Source organism: Sinohyriopsis cumingii, chromosome 2 (assembly GCF_028554795.1).
Source record: "Sinohyriopsis cumingii isolate HCF-2022 chromosome 2, ASM2855479v2, whole genome shotgun sequence".
In the NCBI taxonomy this organism is placed as follows: Eukaryota; Metazoa; Mollusca; class Bivalvia; order Unionida; family Unionidae; genus Sinohyriopsis; species Sinohyriopsis cumingii.
This window is the reverse complement of record NC_142962.1, coordinates 157212524-157238013: the sequence shown is the minus strand read 5'-3', so window position 1 is coordinate 157238013 and position 25490 is coordinate 157212524. Positions and strand designations below refer to the sequence as shown.

Genomic DNA, 25490 nt, shown 5'->3' with positions numbered 1-25490 from the left:
TATTGATAGAAATTATTGTCTAATGAAGTCCACAAAATACTTCTGTTTCAGCAGTTACCAGTTTTTGTGTCGGTGTTTTTTATTTGTACAGATGCCTGCTCCAAATTCAGCACGTTGATAAATATGATTTGGATATGCTGTAGTGTTCTATTTTTTATATATTAAAATTGTTGAAGTTGTGATTTTTTAAAGCTTCTTTTGGAGGAAATGAGCTTAATGTACAAAAGGGTCAGACAATACCAAATCACCCCAAATCCGAAATCAAAACACTTGATTGCACACCTAACTATGGATCGATCTCCAGCTGCTCTGGCTGTGATGTTGTAGCAAGTTGAGATTACAAAATGATCCTGTAGTCCTTAATAGATAACATAATTACAGACCAAGTTCAAGGTTCTCAGCAACAAGAGCTGATGATTCAGATAGGTGTGAAATTTTCAGAGGGCACACCTTTTCTTCGTGTAATACATTGGCATGCCTCCTGTGATGTTTCTTTTTAAAAAATATATTTGGTTAGTCATGGTTGATCTGTAGAATATCTATTAAGGACTACAGGATCATTTTGTAATCTCAACTTGCTACAACATCACAGCCAGAGCAGCTGGAGATCGATCCATAGTTAGGTGTGCAATCGAGTGTTTTGATGTTACTAATCTCATTTGATAGGGTCCAGTTACTAGCCTCGTTTGATAGGGTCCAGATACTAGCCTGGCTTGATAGGGTCCCGTTACTTTAATCATTTTCATGATTTAAATATGTGTTGTCATCAATTTAAACACTTTCAACAATAACAATTGTAGTTGCTTACATACAAATTTAATAAAACATTGTTTTTTTATTTTTAGTCATCACATCTGAGAAATATTTTTTGTTAATCAATCACCCCATCTATACGCCTGTTGACCCAGATCTTGCATTAGTTATTCTACAGATCAACAATGACTAACCAAATATATTTTTTAAAAAGAAACATCACAGGAGGCATGCCAATGTATTACATGAAGAAAAGGTGTGCCCTCTGAAAATTTCACACTATCTGAATCAGAAGCTCTTGTTGCTGAGAACCTTGAACTTGGTCTGTAATTATGTTATCTATTATTATGTTATTCTCAAAAGGATGAGTGTCTATGTGACATGGAATTTCTTCTATTTGTCATGCTCTTCCAATCAGACGTAATATTCAGAATGGCTGCGTATTATGCTTATATGGTTTAGAGTACATTTGTAGTCATTTTTGGTAAGACCTCGCATTTTTTCAGGTAGAATATACTAAAGAAACTTAATTCAGTAATAGCATGTATGCATTGTTACAAACATTAGCAAAAGTGCTGGAAAAAACACCTGGCTGCTCCATTAAAAGATCTAGGACTGAACTAGTACCCATAGAGAAAGGAGGTTCCATTAAAAGATCTAGGACTGAACTAGTACCCATAGAGAAAGGAGGTTCCATTAAAAGATCTAGGACTGAACTAGTACTCATAGAGAAAGGAGGTTCCAAAAAAAGATCTAGGACTGAACTAGTACCCATAGAGAAAGGAGGTTCCATTAAAAGAGCTAGGACTGAACTAGGACTTCAAAGAAAGGAGGTTCCATTAAAAGATCTAGGACTGAACTAGTACCCATAGAGAAAGGAGGTTCCATTAAAAGATCTAATACTGAACTAGTACTCATAGAGAAAGGAGGTTCCAAAAAAAGATCTAGGACTGAACTAGTACCCATAGAGAAAGGAGGTTCCATTAAAAGAGCTAGGACTGAACTAGGACTTTAGAGAAAGGAGGTTCCATTAAAAGATCTAGGACTGAACTAGTACCCATAGAGAAAGGAGGTTCCATTAAAAGATCTAATACTGAACTAGTACCCATAGAGAAAGGAGGTTCCAAAAAAAGATCTAGGACTGAACTAGCACCCATAGAGAAAGGAGGTTCCATTAAAAGATCTAGGACTGAACTAGTACCCATAGAGAAAAGAGGTGCCATTAAAAGATCTAGGGTTAAATTACATTTCATTTGAATGATAAGCTTTCACTTAGAAATAAAATTTCCAAGCTGTACAAAATGCAGTTAGCTGTTTTGTTTATACTGACAAAACAAATTTCATCATGAAATCAAGTGAGTGATCAAACTCACTTGCCCATTGTACCTGCATAATCTGGTTGCTTGCCAGGTCATTCCAAAATTCAACATTGGTGACAGGTCAGAGTTGCCATTTACCTTTTCTCTCTCCAGCCTTCTTTCAGGTCATCAACTGTAACTTGGTTGTCTGCTCTCTTTGCCCACTGTATTGCGCATACAAGGAGCTATTTCTTTTTAAAAGAAATACATAAGCAACCAAATATTTGTTGGGTTTTCGCTTTCTGGGGTCAACAGTTTATCCCCTAGGGGTGCAAGACTGAGAGTAAAAAAATCTTCTTGGTGTCAAAACTGGGGGTGAGATTGAATAAACAACAACTTTGGTATCAAAACTGGTGGTCACATTAAAAATGTGTGGGGTCCCTGAAGCGCAAATGAGGATAAAGGGAAACACTGGTCAAACAGTATCCCTACTCTTGTAATGTCATGTATTGTCTTATTGAAATTCAACAGAAACATGAGCTAATATGGGTCAGTTTGGCCTGACAGCTGATACACAACTTTAGTACGAAAGATGTCTCTCCCTAGCAGCTACATGCTATCCCTTATTAAACTATGATGTAAACTAGACCTCTTAATAACTAGTACTATGCCCCAGCTGTGGACTGTAAATCACTAACTGTACTAAAGGTTGGTTGACAGGTGTCCTTAATGCCAAATATAATTGATCATCAGTTAACAGAATTCACATCTTAATTATACAAATGAATTAATGAAATGCATTTCATGTCTTGACTACAATATTTGCTAACTGACAATTCATTGGCATAAGATACTATAACCTAGGAATTATTTAATTCTTGGTGCATATAATTCATATAATTTAAGGCAGATAAATTCACCATATTCTCACAATTTGTCGGAAGTAATGCATGAAATTCCAAAAATACACGAGTCCTATTTCATATTATAAATGAGTAAATTTAAACATCCTTATTAAGGGAAGATTGTATGACATTCTTAGAATAAATGAATCATATAACATTCAAGACAAATGAATGTAAACAACTTCCAAACTCAGGGAAAACTGATGTATGATTTTAAAACAAATGCAAATCATTACAAATTTGTATCAATGAAAAAATTGTATAGTCTGAGACAATACCTCAGGGTTTGCATGGTACCATGAAAAGTACTTCATTTTTATTCATCCTTGAAGAGTACTCAAAAATCGTTTTTACCCTGAAGGCCCTTGAAAAGTACTTGAAAATAAGCCTAGGTCCTTGAAAAATATAAAATTAATCGAACGAATGTATGAAAGTTTCTTTTACGTCATGTAATTGAAATAAAACTGTTTGCTATTGGGTTGTTTACAACATGCGACCAATCAGATATTTATAATTGCGTGCAGATCTGATTATAAAGAGCATTAAAAAGTGTGCAAATCATTTCCAGTGATCATTCTTCTTCATCGATTTATATTCTGTTGAAGTGTTACATCTTTGTATTTCAAATTATGGTGAATCGGCTGTTCAAGCTCTCGAAACAAAAGATTATGAAAAATATAACAAAAATGGTCACAATTTGTTCTTATTGTACGTCATAGCTTCTGATTTTCGGCATACGATTTGAAATTCGGAAGTCTGCTGGAAGTCTATTATTGACTTTTTCAGCATCGCAACTAAACTTTGGACATAAATCAGACCTGCCAGCTCTTATGATTTTGCATTAAGTCTTCCAAAATTACCCGTAAAATATGGACTTACTGCATACATGTACTAGCAAAAACTATGGAAAATGATCGTTGCCGAAAAATCTGGATAATTGGTTCATCCGTTTTTTTGGGATTTGGGTTTCATCATAGAATTAGTGAAATTAGTCAGGGAACCATACTAACTTTACAGCAACACCCCATATGCTTTAAACTTCATCTATTTGTTCATGCAAAGTGTCTGCATGATCAAACTATTGATTATATAATTTTTTAAATGGCATGTTTTTGATGAAAGTTAAAACAAGCTTCTAGAAAAGTGTTAATAATCAACACAGAAGAATTCATTTGAATAAAAACTGGAAAGGACACAATTACGTTTATTGGACATCACATGCCAATTTGAGTATGTCTCGTTGCGGGAGATATGATTGCCATTGTCGTGTGAAATGGAAAAGAATTTCCAAGAATTATGTCAAGTTGAGAGATAGCAACAAGCCGTTGAGCTGCATAGGGTTTGGAACTAGAGTTTGTGCAACTGTACTAGTGGTAAATAAAGTCTACGCGTACTTTACAAACTTTTCAATTGAACATAATGCTTATTGTCGATGCATCAAACTTTTAACTATGTTTTCCAGCTTTACATTAGCATTTATTGATATTTTGTTACACCTTACTGAAAACTGGTCAATCTAACGGGAAAAAATCAACTGCCTTACTGAGACGGACTCGTCAGGGTTGTCAGGTCTGCATAAATTGCAGCTGTATGCCTGTTAACAGAAATGCTGCTTTCTACACAATGTACTTACATTTATGTGTAAATGTACCTGTGAAATTTCGATGAGCGATCATGCAACAGCAGATATAAAAAATTAAACATGGTGACACGTGGCATACTTTTGCAATAGACGATTTTAAGATGCCACGTGAATGCATCTAAGTTACTCCAGAAATCGATTTTGTCTGCCATGGACAACTTCAGATATGCATAAATTATGCAGATCGCTATATACGAGGATGGCCAATGAGTTTTTGTGAAGTGTGCTGGAGAGAGAAGGTGGGCTTCAGGAATGTCCATAAACTCTGATCGCTACCAAATATCCAGGAGGCTGCATTCACACCCACCAAAGGATAAACACATATGTGGCATTGAGAATATGGAAGATATATCTGGATATTTTTCTGTGAGAGCTTACCCATTTCACTTGGATCAAAATGTCTGGGATGTGTGTGTTCAATGCTAGTTGGTGTCAAAAAAAAAGAATACACGACCCGGTAATTAATTTCCCATATACTTGAAAGTGAAATAATGGTGGATTATATATCTGAGTGTAGAATTTAAAGAAAAGATTTTAATTTTTCTACTTTGTCTGCTTTTTATTCTTGCATTGTATTTTGTTCTTCATATGATGAATTGTGACTGTCATACAAGCAGACTCTGATCTCAAGTACTTGTAGTGTAGTTGGAGTTAAGAATTTAAAGAACTATTGAACCTAGTGAACCTTATTTGCTTTGTAATCAATAGTTTTTTTTGTGTTCCTCATATAAAAATCTGAATTCTTGTTTTTCTTAGAAATAAAGTGTTATTCTCCTAAGATTTTTAAAATTATATTCTCTATTATAAAGTCTGAAGTCTGTTCCAAACATATTAGGAAGCCTCATGTCAGGAAATTACAACATTCTCACTAATCTTTGAATGGCCATTGATAAATATACGTAAGTGCACTGTGCATTGGTGTCCTTGAAAAATTGTATGTACCCCATACCTTGTGCCTTCTAGAGACACGCTCTTCTGCGTAGCTAAATCTGTCTTTTGTTTTTCTTTAAGTTTAATGTCCCTCAACTTCCAGACACTCATCCCTTGGATAATTTATAATGAGAAAATACTTGTTATTTTCCTAGGGCTAACTTCTGCCTCTTTCCATAATTTCACTGCACCAAGTGACCTATTGGTTAGAGCATCTGCCTCGTATATGGGAGGTCATGTTTGAACCCTGGCTAAATCATACCAAAGACTTATAAAAATGGTCCTAAAGCTGCCTCGCTAGGTGCTCAGTATTTAGAGGTAACGGTTAGGACTGGTTGGCCTGCTGTCAGGATAATGTTACTGGGTGGGACATCATAATACATGTTTGTGACATGATGCCCCAGTGCTAGACATACTATAAACTGTCACAAAGCTATGTTCAAAATTCAGATCACACACACACACACACAGACACCCCCCCACACAATTATCTCAATTCAAAATAGATCCTGCCAGGAACATTGAATCCATATCAGGCTAACAATTTATTGGGGCCTACCCCATATATCAACGTTAACTGTTACAGGTTGTGATGACTGCAAAAGAGAAACTTGGTTATGTGTTGTCAGTTTGCAAAATTGTCAATGTTACAGTGTCATAAAGACATATTCTTTGGTCAAACAAAATATGAGGCAGTGTTTTTCTCATAATTACAACTCATTAACAATGATGCATGTATTTTGTACAAAATTATGAAGATTTCATTCATACCAAGTACAAAGGCTGCATTCTTTGTGACAGGTTCTGGACTGACAACATTAGGAAAAGTAGGTAAAATTAATTGATAACTGACATATTGAGATGTTAAGAAATGTTGGACTTCGATGCTTGTTAAGGGTATAAAATGTATACAGATTTATTCTCAAGGTGCGAGTCAGAATCTACTCAGCCCAGGGACAGGTAAGTAGCAGCATTTTCCTTGACATGGATAATTTTTGTGAGAGGTTTCCAGAGCCCTGGTGAAGGATTAATTTTGTCTCTCTTTACCCTTTTATGTATATATTGATCTGTTTTGTGGTCACAGGAGCTGCACAGATAGTGTACTATTTATTCTTGTTCTTTCAGACTATCACCTGCAGAGCAGCTGTGGCATGGGAGGCAAAGAAACCTCTCTCCTTGGAGACGGTTGAAGTTGCACCTCCAAAAGCTGGAGAAGTTAGAATTAAGGTAAGTGTGAATCTGAAATTTTATTGTTATATTCATCAGGGTTTTCACTGTAATGGAAAATCTTGGAGAAAATGCTGACATGGAAATGATTTTATCAAGGGAAATGATGGAAGTCCTCAAAAATCAAAAAAGAAATTGAAAAGTCATGGAATCTTACATTAGGTAGCCATTTTAAATTGATGGATTTTCAGAATTATGGCTGTGTCAGTCTTCCAGTTTGATGCGTTCTTTAAATCTGGATTTAATTGCACATTAATCTTCATTACTTTTTATCATTCTGTGGGATGGGAGGAGTCCTTGTCATAAAGTTGATTGTGTGGTTATCTTTCCTATTATTTTGGTCAATATTATCATCATTTCCTGTGTATAGATGCAGCTTTCTGGCCTTTTTCATCACATCATATTTTCAAGCTCTATTTTTATTTCTGCATTAAATCTCGCCATTATTTAGAAACTTCTCCCTTTAAACTCTGTCAGTCGTCTACTTGAAGAGCTTATGGATGCTCTGTTGTCTAGTGTCCTATATCCATCCATCCATCGGCACAAATTTGGTATCATTCCTTCTCCTGAATTACTTTGAGGATTGTCACAAAACTTTACATACACATTTATCTCAAGATTTAGTTCAGGGGTCTCAAACCACCCTGAGATCTGCATGAGGGTATTTTCAATGGCCTAGGGGCCACACCACTTTTGTTATCTCTCGTGACACCTTGCAACACCAACCATTTAGTGGGCCACATGATACGCCTTGGCATCCACATGCGGCCTGTGGGCCACGTGTGAGACCCCTGATCTAGTTGGTCCTGAATAAAAATGCTACTTTGATGTTGAATGTCCACCACATCAGCCATCTTGAAAATCTTGTTATTGCTGCTGCTTCTGAATGGATGGTCATACCAGTATGAGGTCTTCAGTAAAAAACTTTCTAGTTGGTCCTAAATGAAGATGCTGCTGCCCAGACATCCAGTATGGCTGCCATATTGGCCGTCTTGTAAATCTTATCAAAACTCTGCTGAAATGGATGGCCATTTCAACATGGGGTGTTCACTAAAAGATTTTGTATGATATCTGGTTGGTCTTAAATGAAAATGGTGCCAATCTGATATTCAATATGGCCACAAAAGCAGCTCTCTTGAAAATCTTGTTGCAGCTACTCCTCCTGAGGGAAAGACATCACCATTGGGTTTTCACCTAAGACTTCTAGTTGGTCTTAAATAAAAGTTGTGCCGATCTGATATCCAATATGGCTGCCACAGTGGCCATCTTGTTGCTACATGTACTCTTATTAGATAGAAAATGATTGGGTTTTCACTAAAGACTTCATATTTTACATTTCTTTTTGGTCAGATTTACACTTTTTGCCATGGTCGCCATAGTCATTTTAGAGATAAAAGGTAAATCCAAGATTTTTTAGGGGGCGAAGTAATGTGGTCGAGTAATGTTGTCACTGTGATATTGGGTAAGGTTGTTACTGTGACACAGATTAGTAACTAGTGAAGCCATAGAATGGCAGTATTTTATACTTTATTATGGATCTAAACAGATCACTTATCATTGAAATATAAAACCAGTCCATGGTATTGGTATTAGACCATATGTGTTTGAGTTTTTGATTGGCCAAGAAGTGGTGCTTTCCCATTTAAGTAATTTTCTTAACCAGTGAAATTGGTGGAAGAAGTTATATTAAGAACAACACACATGTGCAGCACTGTGCATTATCTGTGACCAACTTAAAAGTTATGGAGCATAAGCATTGAAGTCTTTGGAATTGCACTGTCAAACTGCACTGTCAAACTGCTTTAAACAGTCTTCGGAATTGCACAGTCAAACTGCACTGTCAAACTGCTTTAAACAGTCTTTGGAATTGCGCTGTCAAACTGCATTGTCAAACTGCTTTAAACAGTAAAACATGATTTTAAAGCAAGGAAGACATCTATTAAATATTTTGAAAGAATAGATTTCAGCCATTTTGAAACTCTCGTTATTGCAGCCTCTCTTGAATGGACATTCATATTGACATGGGCTTTCACCAGAATACTAATTGTGATATATGGTTGGTCCTGAATGAAAATGGTTGGTCCTGACTGATATATGGTTGGTCCTGATTGAAAACGGTTGGTTCTGACTGATATATGGTTGGTCCTGATTGAAAACGGTTGGTTCTGACTGATATATGGTTGGTCCTGATTGAAAACGGTTGGTTCTGACTGATATATGGTTGGTCCTGATTGAAAACGGTTGGTTCTGACTGATATATGGTTGGTCCTGATTGAAAATGGTTGGTCTTGACTGATATATGGTTGGTCCTGACTGATATATGGTTGGTCCTGACTGATATATGGTTGGTCCTGACTGATATATGGCTGGTCCTGACTGATATATGGTTGGTTCTGACTGATATATGGTTGGCCCTTATTGAAAATGGTTGGTCCTGACTGATATGTGGTTGGTTCTGACTGATATATGGTTGGTCCTGAATGAAAATGGTTGGTCCTGACTGATATGTGGTTGGTTCTGACTGATATATGGTTGGTCCTGAATGAAAATGGTTGGTCCTGACTGATATGTGGTTGGTTCTGACTGATATATGGTTGGTCCTGATTGAAAACGGTTGGTTCTGACTGATATATGGTTGGTCCTGATTGAAAATGGTTGGTCTTGACTGATATATGGTTGGTCCTGACTGATATATGGTTGGTCCTGACTGATATATGGTTGGTCCTGACTGATATATGGCTGGTCCTGACTGATATGTGGTTGGTTCTGACTGATATATGGTTGGTCCTGAATGAAAATGGTGCAGGCCTGACTGATATGTGGTTGGTTCTGACTGATATATGGTTGGTCCTGACTGATATATGGCTGGTCCTGATTGATATGTGGTTGGTTCTGACTGATATATGGTTGGTCCTGACTGATATATGGTTGGTCCTGACTGATATATGGTTGGTCCTGACTGATATATGGCTGGTCCTGACTGATATGTGGTTGGTTCTGACTGATATATGGTTGGTTCTAACTGATATATGGTTGGCCCTTATTGAAAATGGTTGGTCCTGACTGATATATGGCTGGTCCTGATTGATATGTGGTTGGTTCTGACTGATATATGGTTGGCCCTTATTGAAAATGGTTGGTCCTGACTGATATGTGGTTGGTTCTGACTGATATATGGTTGGTCCTGACTGATATATGGTTGGTCCTGACTGATATGTGGTTGGTTCTGACTGATATATGGTTGGTCCTGAATGAAAATGGTGCAGGCCTGACTGATATGTGGTTGGTCCTGACTGATATATGGTTGGTCCTGAATGAAAATGGTTGGTCCTGACTGATATGTGGTTGGTTCTGACTGATATATGGTTGGTCCTGACTGATATATGGTTGGTCCTGACTGATATGTGGTTGGTTCTGACTGATATATGGTTGGTCCTGAATGAAAATGGTGCAGGCCTGACTGATATGTGGTTGGTCCTGACTGATATATGGTTGGTCCTGAATGAAAATGGTTGGTCCTGACTGATATGTGGTTGGTTCTGACTGATATATGGTTGGTCCTGACTGATATATGGTTGGTCCTGAATGAAAATGGTGCAGGCCTGACTGATATATGGTTGGTCCTGAATGAAAATGGTGCAGGCCTGACTGATATATGGTTGGTCCTGAATGAAAATGGTTGGTCCTGACTGATATATGGTTGGTTCTGACTGATATATGGCTGGTCCTGACTGATATATGGTTGGTCCTGACTGATATATGGTGCAGGCCTGACTGATATGTGGTTGGTCCTGACTGATATATGGTTGGTCCTGAATGAAAATGGTTGGTCCTGACTGATATGTGGTTGGTTCTGACTGATATATGGTTGGTCCTGACTGATATATGGTTGGTCCTGACTGATATATGGTTGGTCCTGAATGAAAATGGTGCAGGCCTGACTGATATGTGGTTGGTCCTGAATGAAAATGGTGCAGGCCTGACTGATATGTGGTTGGTTCTGACTGATATATGGCTGGTCCTGACTGATATATGGTTGGTCCTGACTGAAAATGGTGCAGGCCTGACTGATATATGGTTGGTCCTGAATGAAAATGGTGCAGGCCTGACTGATATGTGGTTGGTCCTGACTGATATATGGTTGGTCCTGAATGCAGGCCTGGCCTATAATATGACTGCTACAATGAGCATGTTGAAAATTTTGTTACATCTCCTGAATAGATAACATGGGGATTTTCACCAGAAGTGTTCAGATGGTATCTGGTTGTACTAAATGGAAATAGTGTCAATCTTGCATCCAATATTGCAGTCACAGTAGCTGATATGAACATTTTATGACTCAAAGACTATCAGAGATGTTTTCAATAATATTGATTGCGCTAAATTATTTTTGGACAGTAGAACATTAGTACCTTCAACAATCTCTAGTTTTCAAATGTGTTGTATGGATGGGAATTTTCTCTCTCCACAAACTTTCCCCGAACCTTGTTTTAGGATTGGCCCAACATCATTTTCAAGAAAACAGAAAGTGCAAATGCGAGATGCAGAATGATAAACGAAAATGGAACAAAATGCAGAATGTATTTTAAATCAGTTATTCCATCTGCTGCCAAGATTCCGGAGTTAAAAGTGATTTTGCCTTTTTTAAGACCAGATTCTTTACGGTGAAGGACACTTTTTAAGCCCATACTAGCCATGACATTGTTCTTGTCAGGGCTGACATCAAAATTAGTGCCATTGATGTGATGGTATTATCTCAAGTGTTCTTATCAGTACAGTCTTTGAACAATTGAAATATGAAATCAGATTTGCTGATAAATACTGTTCAGCTATATTTTAACAGTGCAGTTGTGGCCATATTTTAATTTATAAAAAATTTAGTGATTCATTTTGCATTTCTTGCATTTTCAATTTCTCTGAAGTACACATTTAAAAAATATTGAGATACAAACACTATGGTTTTTTCTTTAACCCTTTGGAAACAGAAACCCAACTTCATCAAAAGCGTTTCCATTTCACTGAAAATGAAAGAAACTGATGGATGCAAGTGAAAAATTTAAAATCTGAATGCTTGATTGCAAATCAAATACAGATTTGGTTAAATTACATATTTCATGGTCTGTACATGATTTAAGTGTAAAATAGGAAATTGCTGAAATGTGTCTTGAGAAATAATTTATGAATATTTTTAATCGATTCTCATTTGAGAGATATAGAGGAGAAAAGACTTGAAACTTTTTTCAGATTATATATTTTTATCAGTATTTTACTTACGATCATAGTATCTTGGTCGTCTTTCATTTTCATCCTTTTCATTGTACCATAGCCCTCCAAGCCATTTTTATTGTTAATACTTAATATTTCTTCTCAAATATTTTGCTTTAATTGCTGGAAACATTTCCTTTTGGCAAAAGTTTGGGTTACTGTAGATACTCACTTATAAAATGAGTCCAACTACAAACTACACAGATCCAGATATGCATAACGCACCGGCGGGTTTGGGTCTGTGCAGTTTGTTAGGAGTAATCAGTAGAACGAACAGCATAGAACCTGATCTGAAGGCAAATTATGTTACAACAGGTCAGGATGATTATTGTTTGCAGTTTCACTTGACTTTATAATATATGTGGTATGGAGAAAAACTTGTGTCCCAATTTATAAATAAAATAAGGAATCGTTCTTGAAGACATAAAGATGTAACAAGTCATATCATCTACTCTGATTTCACAGATTACTCACACAGGTGTCTGTCACACAGATGCCTATACTCTGGATGGTTTTGACTCTGAAGGAAAATTCCCAGTTGTTCTCGGCCATGAAGGTGGTGGAATTATTGAGAGTGTTGGCGAGGGTGTTAAATCTGTTGCACCAGGTATCTTGTGCCTTGACATCTTTTAATTTCTAGCTCAAAAAGAGATCAGTCATCTCCAAATTATGCCAGATAACTCTGGCTGGGCCTTTTATTGAAAACTGAATTATCCAAAAAATACAGTACTAGTTAAAAAATATTGGTTTTACATAGCTTAATATTGAAAGCCTCATTGTCCAGAAATTCAATTTATTTTCTGGTGCTGGATTAATTTTCATGCCCCCACCATAATTTCATTGTGAATTTTTTATGTATAGTAATTTTGGAAGGACCTAATAAGAGCAAAATAAATTTGTAATAAGGCTTTGCATTAAGATCATCTTGGATGAGTTTGATTTTCACCTTTTCCAGCAAAATTCTAGTTTGACATAGAACTTTGGTTGCATCATTATTTCTTTTCTGATTAATAATTTTTTAAAGACTTTCTTGATCACCATTTTCCAAAGTGCCACTGACTTGGGCACTTGCCTTTATCGATCACTGTCATCTCGCCTTTATCCACATGGGTTTGAGTCTCAGGCTTGGTCATTGTCGGTATGTGAAAAGCTTGCCAGTAGCTTCCTGTGGGTCAGTGATTCTTATTGCAGTTTTCCCAGGTTCATCCTCTACCAGTTTTTACTGGCCACCATGTATAGCCAGCCTATCGTGTGCTATGGGATGGCATTAAACCCATAACAAGAACAACCACTTTCCAACTAAATATATTGGAGTTATGAGCTCTGCCTTGTCAGTACAACCTTGTCAAATCTTTGAATTTAAGGAAATGCCTTTAAACCTACTGGATTTTTGCAAATTTTTGTAAAAATCCTGTGCTTAAAATTTCTTTTGAAACACTTGTGTTTCTCCCTCAACTCCTAAAATTTATCAATGGTAATTTAAACTTAAAAACTGAATCAAATGTTTTCAATTCAAATTTTTTTTAATATTTTTAATGTAACTGAAGAAATACAAAAGGGGGATAAATTTAGGTTGATCAAATGATACATAACTTAGGTAGTTACTAGATGATACAGCATCCATTTGCTCATGTGGTTCACTAATTGGTTACCTGGTTTTTCTGTTGCTTTTGTTCCTAATTATGAAGTGGCAAACAAAGTAACATATGGAAGATTTTCAAATTCTGTATATAAATATGATTCTTGAAAATGTTTTGGAGTTGTTCAAAATTCTTTGAAAATTTTGTTTCTGCATTATTCAAGGACAAACTGCAAAAATAAAATCTAGACTTTTTTCTGGCAACATTGTACAAATTTCTTGCTCCTGTTTTTCACAGAAAATATTGCCATTCATCTGCATCATATTGGCAGGGGCATCTGTGTTGTTTAATATCGTAAAACGATTTCAGAATCTGAACATCAGTTAGATTGGGTTTCAGTTTTTTTAATGGGAAGGATGCAAAGAATGTAGATGGGGGATTTGAATGTAAGGGCCTTATAAAAGTGAACAGCATTCGTTAATGTAGCTGGGTTAGAAGCTAAACTAGCATATGATAATCCATGTCATCTCTTCTAACGATACCTCTTTTTTTGACCCAATTTTTATGTCTTGTCCAGTCGACATGGCACAATATTTGGTGATGACTTTTCCCTGCTGCCAATGTAGCTGTTTGAATTAATCATCTTGTTTGACTTTTTCTCCAGGTTTGGTCAAGACAACAAGCAGAGCTGTACACCTCTAGAATGCTCTTGTATAGTTGGATGGCATGCATTGTTACTGCACTTTAAAGCCCATGATATAATGCGTCCCTTTATGCAGCACTGATATGGTCATGGAAAACAAAAAATTTGGTTTAATTATCTCTAGAAACAATGTCCAGGGCTGGTTTTTGGTATTGAAATGGGTTCTGTCTCTCTGTCTGATATGCTTCTAAGTTCTAGACCAAGTCTAGAATTGTTCAAGTTATATCTGTGAAACTTAGTACATCTAAAAGACTAGTGCAGTTGATGTGCCTTTCACTATTCACAGTTTTTTAGGTGAAGTATTTTTAGCTCTTCTAATTAATGACTGTCATTTTTACTGTTTTCATTTATCTGTCATATGCTGCCTCTTTAATTCACTGTTCACAAGATATACTGAGCTGTTTTCAGATAAGGCTGTGTCATCATTATACTAAAGAAATCCATGAAAAAGTGTGAATTAAAGCATATTATATTGACACGACAGCAGCCAGGAATTTAAACCAAGTGAAATAAATTAAGAAATAGTAGTAGTGTAAATATAGTCAATTTAATGGGAGCCTTTACTATACCCATACCGTAAGATGGGGCAATAATACTCCGAGGTCGGTGGCCATGCCCATGCTTTAAGATGATTCAGTCATATACTATGATCCATGACTATACCAATGCTGTAAGATGATGCAGTCATTTACTATGATCCATGCCCATGCTGTAAGATGATGGTTCATACCCATGCTGTAAGAAGGGGCAGTAGTATATTGATGTGCTTTATAAAGTTAGACCACTATAAAAGATACATTTGTCTACATAAAAGAACATTCTAGAGATGTCTTTTCTCTCCAGTGCAGAACTGCATATTTATTACTCTGATGTTGAACCAGGGAACTAACTTTGTTCCAGTTCCTTGAAAAGCAACATTCTTTAACTACATGAAGCTGGAAGAAATAAATGCAAGCAGTTTAGTGACAGAATGAATTATAAAGACTTTGGATAAAGCCCAATTTTTTTTTCTTCAATTCGGTTGCAGGGATTCTGGAATTAATAAATGATGTGCCTCTAAATTTTATGAGTGTTGGGCATTAAAAATCTAATGTCATTTTAAAGATCTCATGTTTGTCAAAAATAATCCAAACTTTGATAATTAGTCAAATTCAGGGAATATACTTTTCCAGTTTCAAATAATGTGGGTTTGGAATGTTGCACACAAGATACTTCTATGTCTCTCTGAAGCTGTCCATAGGGATGACATTTTCTCACCATTTTGACATGTATATATAGATATTGGCCACTGGTATTTGTAACTCTGATGACTCTGCATTTGAATGGAATCCTTTAATGGTACCCCCAGTGATTCTGGGCCACGAAGGTGCGGGTATTGTAGAGAGTGTGGGCGAGGGCGTCACTGCTGTTCAGCCAGGTACCACATGCAGTCATTCTAACATTGCATTGACTTCGGTGAGAGAATTCTTAAATTCTACTTTCATAGGTCTGGTTCATGTATTAGTATAACCAATGGAAACACATGACTTGTGCTTTTATAGAGGTAAGAGTATATAGTAATTCTTGTCCATTCATTCATCCCTCTGTCCATCATACAATCTCGTGAATGCAACTAGTCTGCAAAAATTCGGTACATATTAAGGTTGTCATCTAAATATGCACATATTGACAATTCTTGTGCTCCCACATTTCTCAGTTAACCTCTGTGAAGAAGGGGCAAGCATTGCACTACCCGAGGCATTGGCTTTGGCACATATGAAAGCATATATACAGCCTCACTGCCTCCTGGCCATTCTTTCCTCACAGGTTCTGGGCAGCAATTTGAAGTGGGTTTCATATAATTTAACCACCTTGGAGAGGGGTAAGTGGGCAAATCAATTTGCAAATTTTTCAGGACACAATGATGTTCTTCAGCCACACTGCTCAGTCTCCTAGACACAAAGACTTTATCTGATTGGCTGATTAAATTAGTGATTATGATAATACCAAAGGTCACCAGAACTTGACCCTTAAGTCATTGCTTTCAGATCTTTATGTAGGACAGTGGAGATCTGATTTTTAATCAGATTGGGTATGTGGGCTGCATTTGTTCAAGCTTGTTTATGTTCTGCATTTAGTTCAGGTCTTTTGCATCCTGTATGCATAGTTAGTTGGTTCAGTTTTGTGTTGAAACTGTTTATGCTTGAAGAAATAAACTAGATGATTGTATGCATCTATTGGTACCACACCCATACAAAGATTGTTTACTGTGCCCAACATTTTACATTTTACTCTCTTAAATTAAGTGTTCTTGCTAGCTTATGATCAGATAACCAATTGGTTTGTTTTAATTGTTGTTTTCGTACTATCCAGTGTAAAATCTTGAAATTTGGTGAGTACTGCACAAATTTCAGTAGTAGGTCATCATGACCCATATGTGGCACTCAACAGACTTAGGTTACATTTTCTGTTGAATGTTCATTTCTCAGGCACTTTTCTTGTCAGAATTGTTAATTTATGAAAGTATGCATATCTGTTACATCACTGCAAGGAAAGGTCTCTCTGACATGCATTACACACTTCGGTTTCTTTGATGAAATTTTGTGTTTAAATTGAATTCATTGGGCTATGTTTATAGCTGAACTTCAAAACTTGATAATTGGATGCATGTCTGTTAATACTATACTCTTATAACCAAATAAGGTCACTGTGACCTAGATTCTATTTTTAAGTAATTGCTTCATGACCACCTTGATTCTTTCAGACTAGCCTAACCAGAAAGCCCTTTCCATATTAATGACTATACAGTGTTTTTGTCAAGATCACTTTATTTTATTCCAACTTTGTTTTCTGCATGGTGATCAATCTTTACAGTACTAACTGGAATCCACCGAAAGCTACAAAGATGCAAGTTGTGCAGTCTTTGATTACATGCTGGTTTATCAGATTTATGGCCTTTTAATCTTGGGTCAGATGCTTGGTTGAATAAGCATTGTGCTTGCACATTGTTTGGAAGAGTTGTGCATTTTTTTAAACTATAGACTAATTTTTATCGGGGGGGGGGTAGGGGTGGAGTGCAAGAGATGGGGATAAATTTACAGAGCAAATTGCTTACCATTCCTCTTGTTTCGTTTTCTGTCAACCATTGTAGAGGCATACAATTACAAATGAAGGCAATTTTTTGTAGCATAGAAAAGAAAAGAAAGTGAAAGTTATGTTTTTAGACTGACTGCATGTGGAAAAGATTGTAATAAACAAGATTTCATATAACCAGAATTTTCTTCTCTCCTGACCCTAGAAGCTTATCCCCAAAAACAAAATAGCCCAAAAAAATTTCTTCTTTCTATCAGTGATCGATTTTGCAGCGTTTTCATCGCTGTTGCTGAAAATTACTATATCTGCTTTTACAGAAACACCCACTCAGTTTTCAGACTTAATAGAATCACTGTTTCTCTTGTCAAGGACATTTATTTGGAAAAATAAGCTGGGAATTTGAAATCTGAAAGCTTAAGAAATATAGCAAGTTTCATGAGAATTTTTTAGTTTTGATAGAATATTTCAATTAAATTTAAAATAAAATATTAATGAATTTTGGGTTTAGTGCAGGCAGTTAATGACATTTTGAATTCTGAAGTTTGAAACCTTGTTCATGTCATTGCATATTCAGACAGGAGTCCATGTAAATTTGATCCATCTTCTTCCTTAGTATACATTTGTGTTCTTCCATTTTGATCTAAGGACTGGTAAATTACTTGATGGGTCTTTTAGAAATTTAGAATATCAATCTTTTAAATCTTTTCATATGAGAAACTTTAAATTTATGTAATAGCGGTTTGTCCAAAATGCTTTTTCTTAATTATTTTTGCTGCCTTCCTCTTGGCTCTATCCTGGCTTGTCAGCAGAACCTCTCTAATCACTGCCACCATGCGTGGATCAAATTTCTCTGATATTGTACACATCAGCTTATACCATAACCCCAAGGCTTAAAACATCAAAAGAAATGTAGGTGCTACAAATCATTGCAGATATTTTAATGCAAAGATGTATGGATTGTATGACATAGTCATGTTAAGAGAGTAACACAGTTAAATGAAGAACTAATCTACCTCAAGGACCTCATGAAAATGAACATATTTATATCAAACACAGTCATGCTTATATATTCACACACAAACATACAGCGACATAGCAGCTTGCATATACAGCAGTTTATTCCCATTCTTTCCTTTCTTTCCCACACATGAAGTCATTCATTCATATGAAACCACATAGTTAATACACTTGCAATATGCAGTTGGTGCCAGATAAATAGACAGTATGTTTTATAATGCCCATAGGCATTCATGAATACAAACACTTGTTTTTGTTCTCATCTTAACTACACATCTGAAGCCACTGGATAATTTATTTTAGAAGAGTGGAATATAATAGCTTTCCTAGTCTTTACTGAAATCTTATTCCAGAGCAAAGTTCACTAGTTATTGGAAAATTGTTTTGAATATTTTCTAATTTGGTTTGCAAATTTTATATTGTTTTGGAAGACATAGATCTCAGGTGGGGAATGTTACCATGTAGCCTATACTGGAATAGTGAATGTAATAGACAGGAGCACTTTTATTGGATGTCTTGTACATTAACTTTGCTTTTCTCACAGGGATTCGGTCTTGAATGAGTAATATTTTTAGCCAGGTAAATTTTCTATTTCCTGTTTGACCCAATATTAGCCAGAATTCTCCATTTTGAAGTCATTTGGTCTTAAGTATGTTTGCATCGTTGGAATCACAATAATCTAAAATGGGTTGTATGTAGCTGTGTTTGCATCATTGGAATCGCAATAATCTAAAATGCGTTGTATGTAGCTGTGCCTTTCTGAGGGAAAATGTCTTATCCTACTGAAAAGTCACAAATGTTGCTATTGATATGTTTTATATGGTCAGTCCAAGCGTGATTATTGTCTACAAAAATACAGAGTACTCTTACTATGACAGACCATTATCTACAGAAGTACAGAGTACTCTTACTATGACAGCCATTATCTACAGAAGTACAGAGTACTCTTACTATGACAGCCATTATCTACAGAAGTACAGAGTACTCTTACTATGACAGATCATTATCTACAAAAGTACAGAGTACTCTTACTATGACAGACCATTATCTACAAAAGTACAGAGTACTCTTACTATGACAGACCATTATCTACAAAAGTACAGAGTACTCTTACTATGACAGACCATTATCTACAGAAGTACAGAGTACTCTTACTATGACAGACCATTATCTACAAAAGTACAGAGTACTCTTACTATGACAGACCATCATCTACAAAAGTAGAGTACTCTTACTATGACAGACCATTATCTACAGAAGTACAGAGTACTCTTACTATGACAGACCATTATCTACAAAAGTACAGAGTACTCTTACTATGACAGATCATTTGCAAATTCTTCCATATTATACACAGTTCATCACTCAAGATTTTTTCTTTATTACTATATTGAGATAAGTAATATTTTAGTTTTAGCCATATCAAATACCATGCCATTGCTTGTGTACCAGTTGTCCAGTTAGTTTAGGGACCCGTACAGAAATTTCTTATAGACTCCGTATGGAATAATTCAGGAATCCGTATGGAAGAGATATGGACTGAAAAACTTATGGAATCAGACAATTTATTCCATATCAGTTCCATAAGTACTTCACAGCAAATGAAAATTCCATAAGGAATAAAGTTGCAACTTTAATCCCAAAGCACTTTTTTCCATATGAAAAGCAGGCTCATGTGTTATAGTATCATGGAAAATACTCTCTGAAGAATTAACAACCAAACTATCTGATTCAAATCGAAATATTGTAGGGAGTTAGAGTACATGTACATGTTTAGTGTAGCTGATGTGAAGGATGAATATAATCCTCATATAAATTTGAAGAAACACATGGATGTCAGTTTTTAAACAAAATTATTTTCACAGATGTTTAAAAACAGACAAAGACATGACCCAAAAAGTAGAGAAAATGTAAACATGATCAGAAAATTAAAATCTGGTAGTACAAGCATAGATGAATCTTTGGACTTAGAAAATTTGGTGCAAGGTGGATTTTGGGCTTGATCTGATGTTTATTCTGAAAAGTAATTTTTTTGGCTTAATATTAAAAAAAGCTTTACAAAAATCATACCCTAGTGAAAATGGGACTGAAATTTCAGCAAAATCACTGAACATTTCTTGACATTCACTCAAATGTCCTTTTTCACAAAAATTATGGTATTTAAGTAGATTTTACCAAAATTTCTGAAAATATTGAAAGTTTGTCATTGAAATTTCACTGATTCTGCCAACATTTCTGAAAGTATCATTGGGAATTTGACATTGAAATTTCACTATAAGTTTGTCAGTATTTCTGAAAATATAGTGATATTTTGTGATTAAGATATAATAAAATTTATTTTTTGTTTCTTGTACAATTTGAATGATTTTCAACAGCATTTATATTTCCTGTTTCTGATAGCTGTAATTGTATTGTTTATTTTGGGCACAGTAACTTCTTTCCACATCATTCCTTGTTATGTTTCTTTTTCAAATTTTGTTGTTGTATTTTTGTTTAACTTAAGCTGGATTAAATGCCCTCAAACAAGTTTTCTTGTTTTCCGTTTTAAATCAGAATTTTGCTTTTCTCCTGACCTGAATCTCATTTTCCTTGATAAGGACCCTTTTTTTAAATATATTGTCTCCATATTTTTAAAAAAAATAATGCTCTATCCGGTCCCATTCCGCAGCAAGCTTTCTAATAAGTATTTGTTCCGTTTATTATTTAAAAGATGATCGTTGTAAAGAGCTTTCTGATTGGTCAAAATTTTGTACTTGCCCAAAGAATCGTTGCGTAATGGAAACTGATGGGAATGAATATGCTTGCTAAACATGGCGATTCGAATTTTTGAGCAGGATATGAGATTGAATAACCATTTGAAAAATGTGCGACAATGAGAATAGCTTGAATGCAGAGTCGATGGGAACGTAATTGGTCAATCTGTAAGAAAACTGAACACCAGGACCAGCATTTTGCTTTTTGTGCCATAAAGAGCTTTACGGTAACGGCTAACATGCTAAATAGGACAAGGAATTGAACCAGGATGATTTCGAAGTTATATAACTCAAACTGATTAACGTCCAGAATGAATTTAAGGAGGGACAAAGTATAGATCACTGGTGGGAATTGTTGCCAAATACCCATGTCTCTCAAAGATAGTCATATCTTTGTGGAATGTTCTTGGCCCACATGTATAATCATTTTTGAATATGGAACAAGGACTGATTCAAGAGACCACAACAACATCATAGTTTGTACATTAATCAAAAATCAAGTCTGCATTACAAGTGACATAAGGCAGGTTCCTAGCATTTCTTCTTTTTATAATCAATGTCTCAAATGGATGCTTTTCTGTAATTTTGCATTATTTTCACAGTTGAAATTTTCAGTGCAGACTAATATTTGATATTTTGTATATATTAATGTGTTCACAGATAGCTGTGCATATGTTCCAGGCTTGATACTTTGATTTGTAAAACGAATTATTTAGTGTCAAGCCAGATTCTTCACATCATGTTGTATATATTGTACATAACAGATAGAAGGCTTCAAGGTAGATTAGTTCTGTAACTAACTGAGTTACCTTCTCTAAATAAAGTCTTTATTATTATTATTATTAACTCCCATATCTCTTGCCTTGGATGTCATATAATTACAACATTTGTATATTTGTTTTCATGCACACTTAATATCACCTTGGTTAATAAAGTCCTGTTCAATTCATATCTATTATTAATTTGAAACCTTCTAAAATGTCTGAAAAACTACTGAAACTTCAGTAAAATACTATATAGTGATTAAAATTTTAATGACGTCTCAAAAGTTTTGGTCAATTTTTTTGTGAAACCTCACAAATATTTCAGTCAAATTTTAGTGAGATCTCACCACATTTTCAATGAAAGTTTTGGTCAATATATTTGTGAAATCTCACCAAACATTTCAGTATTTGATAATGTCTGTCAAAATAATCCATTAAAAAAAAATTTATGAATATTTATCATTGATTCCCAATAATGTCTAAGAATCATTAGGCAGTTTATAGAAATCAGAAGCAGATTTTTTTATGGTTTAGGCAGAAAGCACTTAAAAAACCCTGTCTGAGATCCGCTTTAAGTACGCCTGGAAAATTTCACATGGGATGGACTATTACTGAATTCCATTTGAAATATTTACAAATTCCATATGGACTGTTCACAAATTCTGTATGGACTATTGCCAAATTCCATATGGATTAATCAGAAATTCCATATGGATTATTGCCAAATTCCATATGGAATTTTAATTTTATTCCATATGGACAACCTACAGATCTCATGTACTAATTTGCATAGTTCGTGGGATTTTCCATACAGACTACGTATGGAATCCATAACATTTCCATATGGATACACTGAAATCCATAAGAGTTGTTCAGCTATTGAATAAAAATGTCCATATGGATATTTCTGTAAAAGTACGTATGGATTCCATATCTAATCCATGTGGAAAATTTCGTACGGGCAATTACTAACTTGTGCTTTTTATTTTTTATGTCGTATAATGTTATGTCAGTTGCATACAGATCTGACTATAAAATGAGTCCCCCCCCCCCCCAAAAAAAGTAGGTCATTAATAAATAATATTAATAATGAGCTTAGAATTGAGCCTTGTGGGTCTCCATAGCTAATTGTTCCAGGTTCAGACAAAATGTCCTTTACATAAACATGTTATATTCTCATTTAGGTAATGCATTCTTAGTTATCTGATTTAAGTATGAAGAAAACTATTTAACTTTTGCTGTTTTCGTTTTTAGTTTGTTTGAAAGGATTTCATGATAACTATGTCAACAGCTTTCCTGAAATCTAGAAATACAAATCATACTATTCTGCTATGTTGAAATGATTGCAGCCATTTATCACTTGGTGAGAGTGAGGCAGTCTCACATAATAATGGTGTCCAGAGTCAGTTTGGTTAGGGTGTAACAGCTAGTGTTTGGTTGAAAATGATATGAATGGGTCAGTTACCTGTTTTTTTCTAGCAATTTTGACAAGTTTGGTAGTATTATTGCAAAATCATTCCAAGTTGGTTTCATTTATAGACCACCTTCCTCCAAAGCTATTTGGAATGATAACTTTGTGAAACAAATGGAAAATGTTCTTACGCAGGAGAATGAAACATATATACTCATTGATATAAACAAGGACCGTCTCATTACTCAAATAAAGAACAACTCGATGGAATTTCTGAATAATTATGGCTAGTCCAGCTGGTAAATGAGCCCACAAGGGTAAAAAAATTTCAAGCACTCTTATTGATGACATTTATACCAACCTACCAGACAAGGTGGCTTATGTTAATGTAATGAATGTTGGTCTTTGTGACCACTATCTTACTTTTTTGACAAGAAAGGTTAAATGCAAGAGCAATAAGAAAAATACAACTATCACAGATCGTTAAATTTTTTTAATGAAGAACATTTTCTCTAAAGTTCCATGGAATAAGATTTGGATGACGTAGATAAAGCTCTGAGGGTGTGGACTGACTTATTTATGGGTGTAGTCTCTAATCGTGCACATCTGAAAGTACATCGAGTAAAGACTGAAAGTCAACCTAATTGGCTTACTACTGAAATCCTAGATGCTATGAAAACACAAGACCAATTTGAGGCTATGGGAAACCATGCACAATATAAAGTATGGAGAAATAAAATAACAAGTATGATTAAAAAAGCTTCAAAAAAACTTGTCAATCATTGCTTGAAAACAAAAAGAGCAACACAAACTCCATTTGGAAAGTCTTAATGAACTCACTTAGAGGAACACAAAGATCAGAAAAATAAAATTCATTCCCTTCTGAGAAATGACACCATAGTCACTGATGACACCGACATTGCAAATGTTTTCAATGATTTTTTCACTAACATTACCACAAAGTTAAAAGAACCATTGATAGAAAACAACTTGATGAACTGAAAAAGTTCTGCAGCAGCAAGATCTCAAAGGAGTTATGTTTTTCTATCCCACCAGGTTAAAAAACTTTGATAAAGAATGTCTCGGTGAACTTGATACCAAGAAAGCTACAGGACTGGATCAGATTGGTCCATGACTCATTAAATCTTCTGCCTCTTCTATTTGAGATAGCATAACATTCATAATCAGTTTAAGTATTGCAGCCTCATCAGTCTCCAAAATATGGAAAACTGCAAAAGTAACTCCTATTCACAAATCTGGTTCTTAGGATGATGCTGATAACTACCGACCACTCCGGTGGCCTAGTGTAATGCAAGCAGGTATTTTGACGTGTGAGCGGTAACAAGGTTGTTTATGTGGCAAGTGAATTTGAACTTCTGTACAAAAACAAACAGAAACCGGATAAGAAGTACATTGCTATTTATAGAAAACAACGATCACACAAACATAAAACTGGAAAAACTAAAACTAACACTGATAAAACTTATGTTTGCCAATTCAAGATATAAATGAATGAAAATGTATTAACCTAGTCATTTAATGTTCATTGATGCAGGTTGCCATTGTGAGATTTCAATAAATGACTAAAAAACGTTAATAACGATAGCTCAATAATAATTAAAATTAATAATACGCATACTTTAAGACTAAAGTTAGACATCAATGTATGCTGGCTGCAGCTGATACAGAAAGCCTAGTTGAGGTAGGTTGTATTTAAGCAACAGTAACATGTCTTCCTTCACGCCGAGTAATGATCCATGACGATCCGAAAAAATCTGGCCTGCGCCACTAAACAGCTGCTTGCTCGGAACATTTGAAGCTTGTGCAGACAAATAGCGTCTGGCTAATTTGGCCAAGATGGGGAACTGAAACCTGTGAGCGTTCCACCAGCCGTATGTATCTTCTTTTCATGGCAACAGAGGGCTGGCCAGATACAATTCAAGCATCACGTCAATGGCGTCATCCACGTGGGTTGTTTTGTTTATGGTACTGACAGGTTCGTCACAAGCCACAGAAAACATTAATCAGTACACCTTTAGAAATTGGGATAGGTTGGGTGTGGAGAGAATCATGTTCTAAAAAGCAATAAAAATTTGCCTTGGAATAACTTTACTTACCGTATATACTTGTGTATAAGCATGGTTGCATTTAATCCGATCCCCAAACTGAA

The 25490-nt window shown here is 35.4% G+C and overlaps 1 protein-coding gene across 2 annotated transcripts in view; it reads left to right on the top strand.

The window, feature by feature from the left end:
- LOC149806171 (alcohol dehydrogenase class-3-like) overlaps positions 1-25490 on the top strand; it is a 60338-nt gene that overhangs the window by 4619 nt on the left and 30229 nt on the right. Inside the window, exons 2-3 of one of the 2 annotated variants that reach the window (XM_089951088.1) lie at positions 6654-6755; positions 15582-15720. In XM_089951088.1, coding sequence (XP_089807214.1) covers positions 6654-6755; positions 15582-15720 — 241 coding nt within the window. Of the gene's footprint in view, positions 1-6653; positions 6756-12485; positions 12628-15581; positions 15721-25490 lie in introns of both variants that reach the window. The other variant, XM_089951087.1, reaches the window with a different exon arrangement.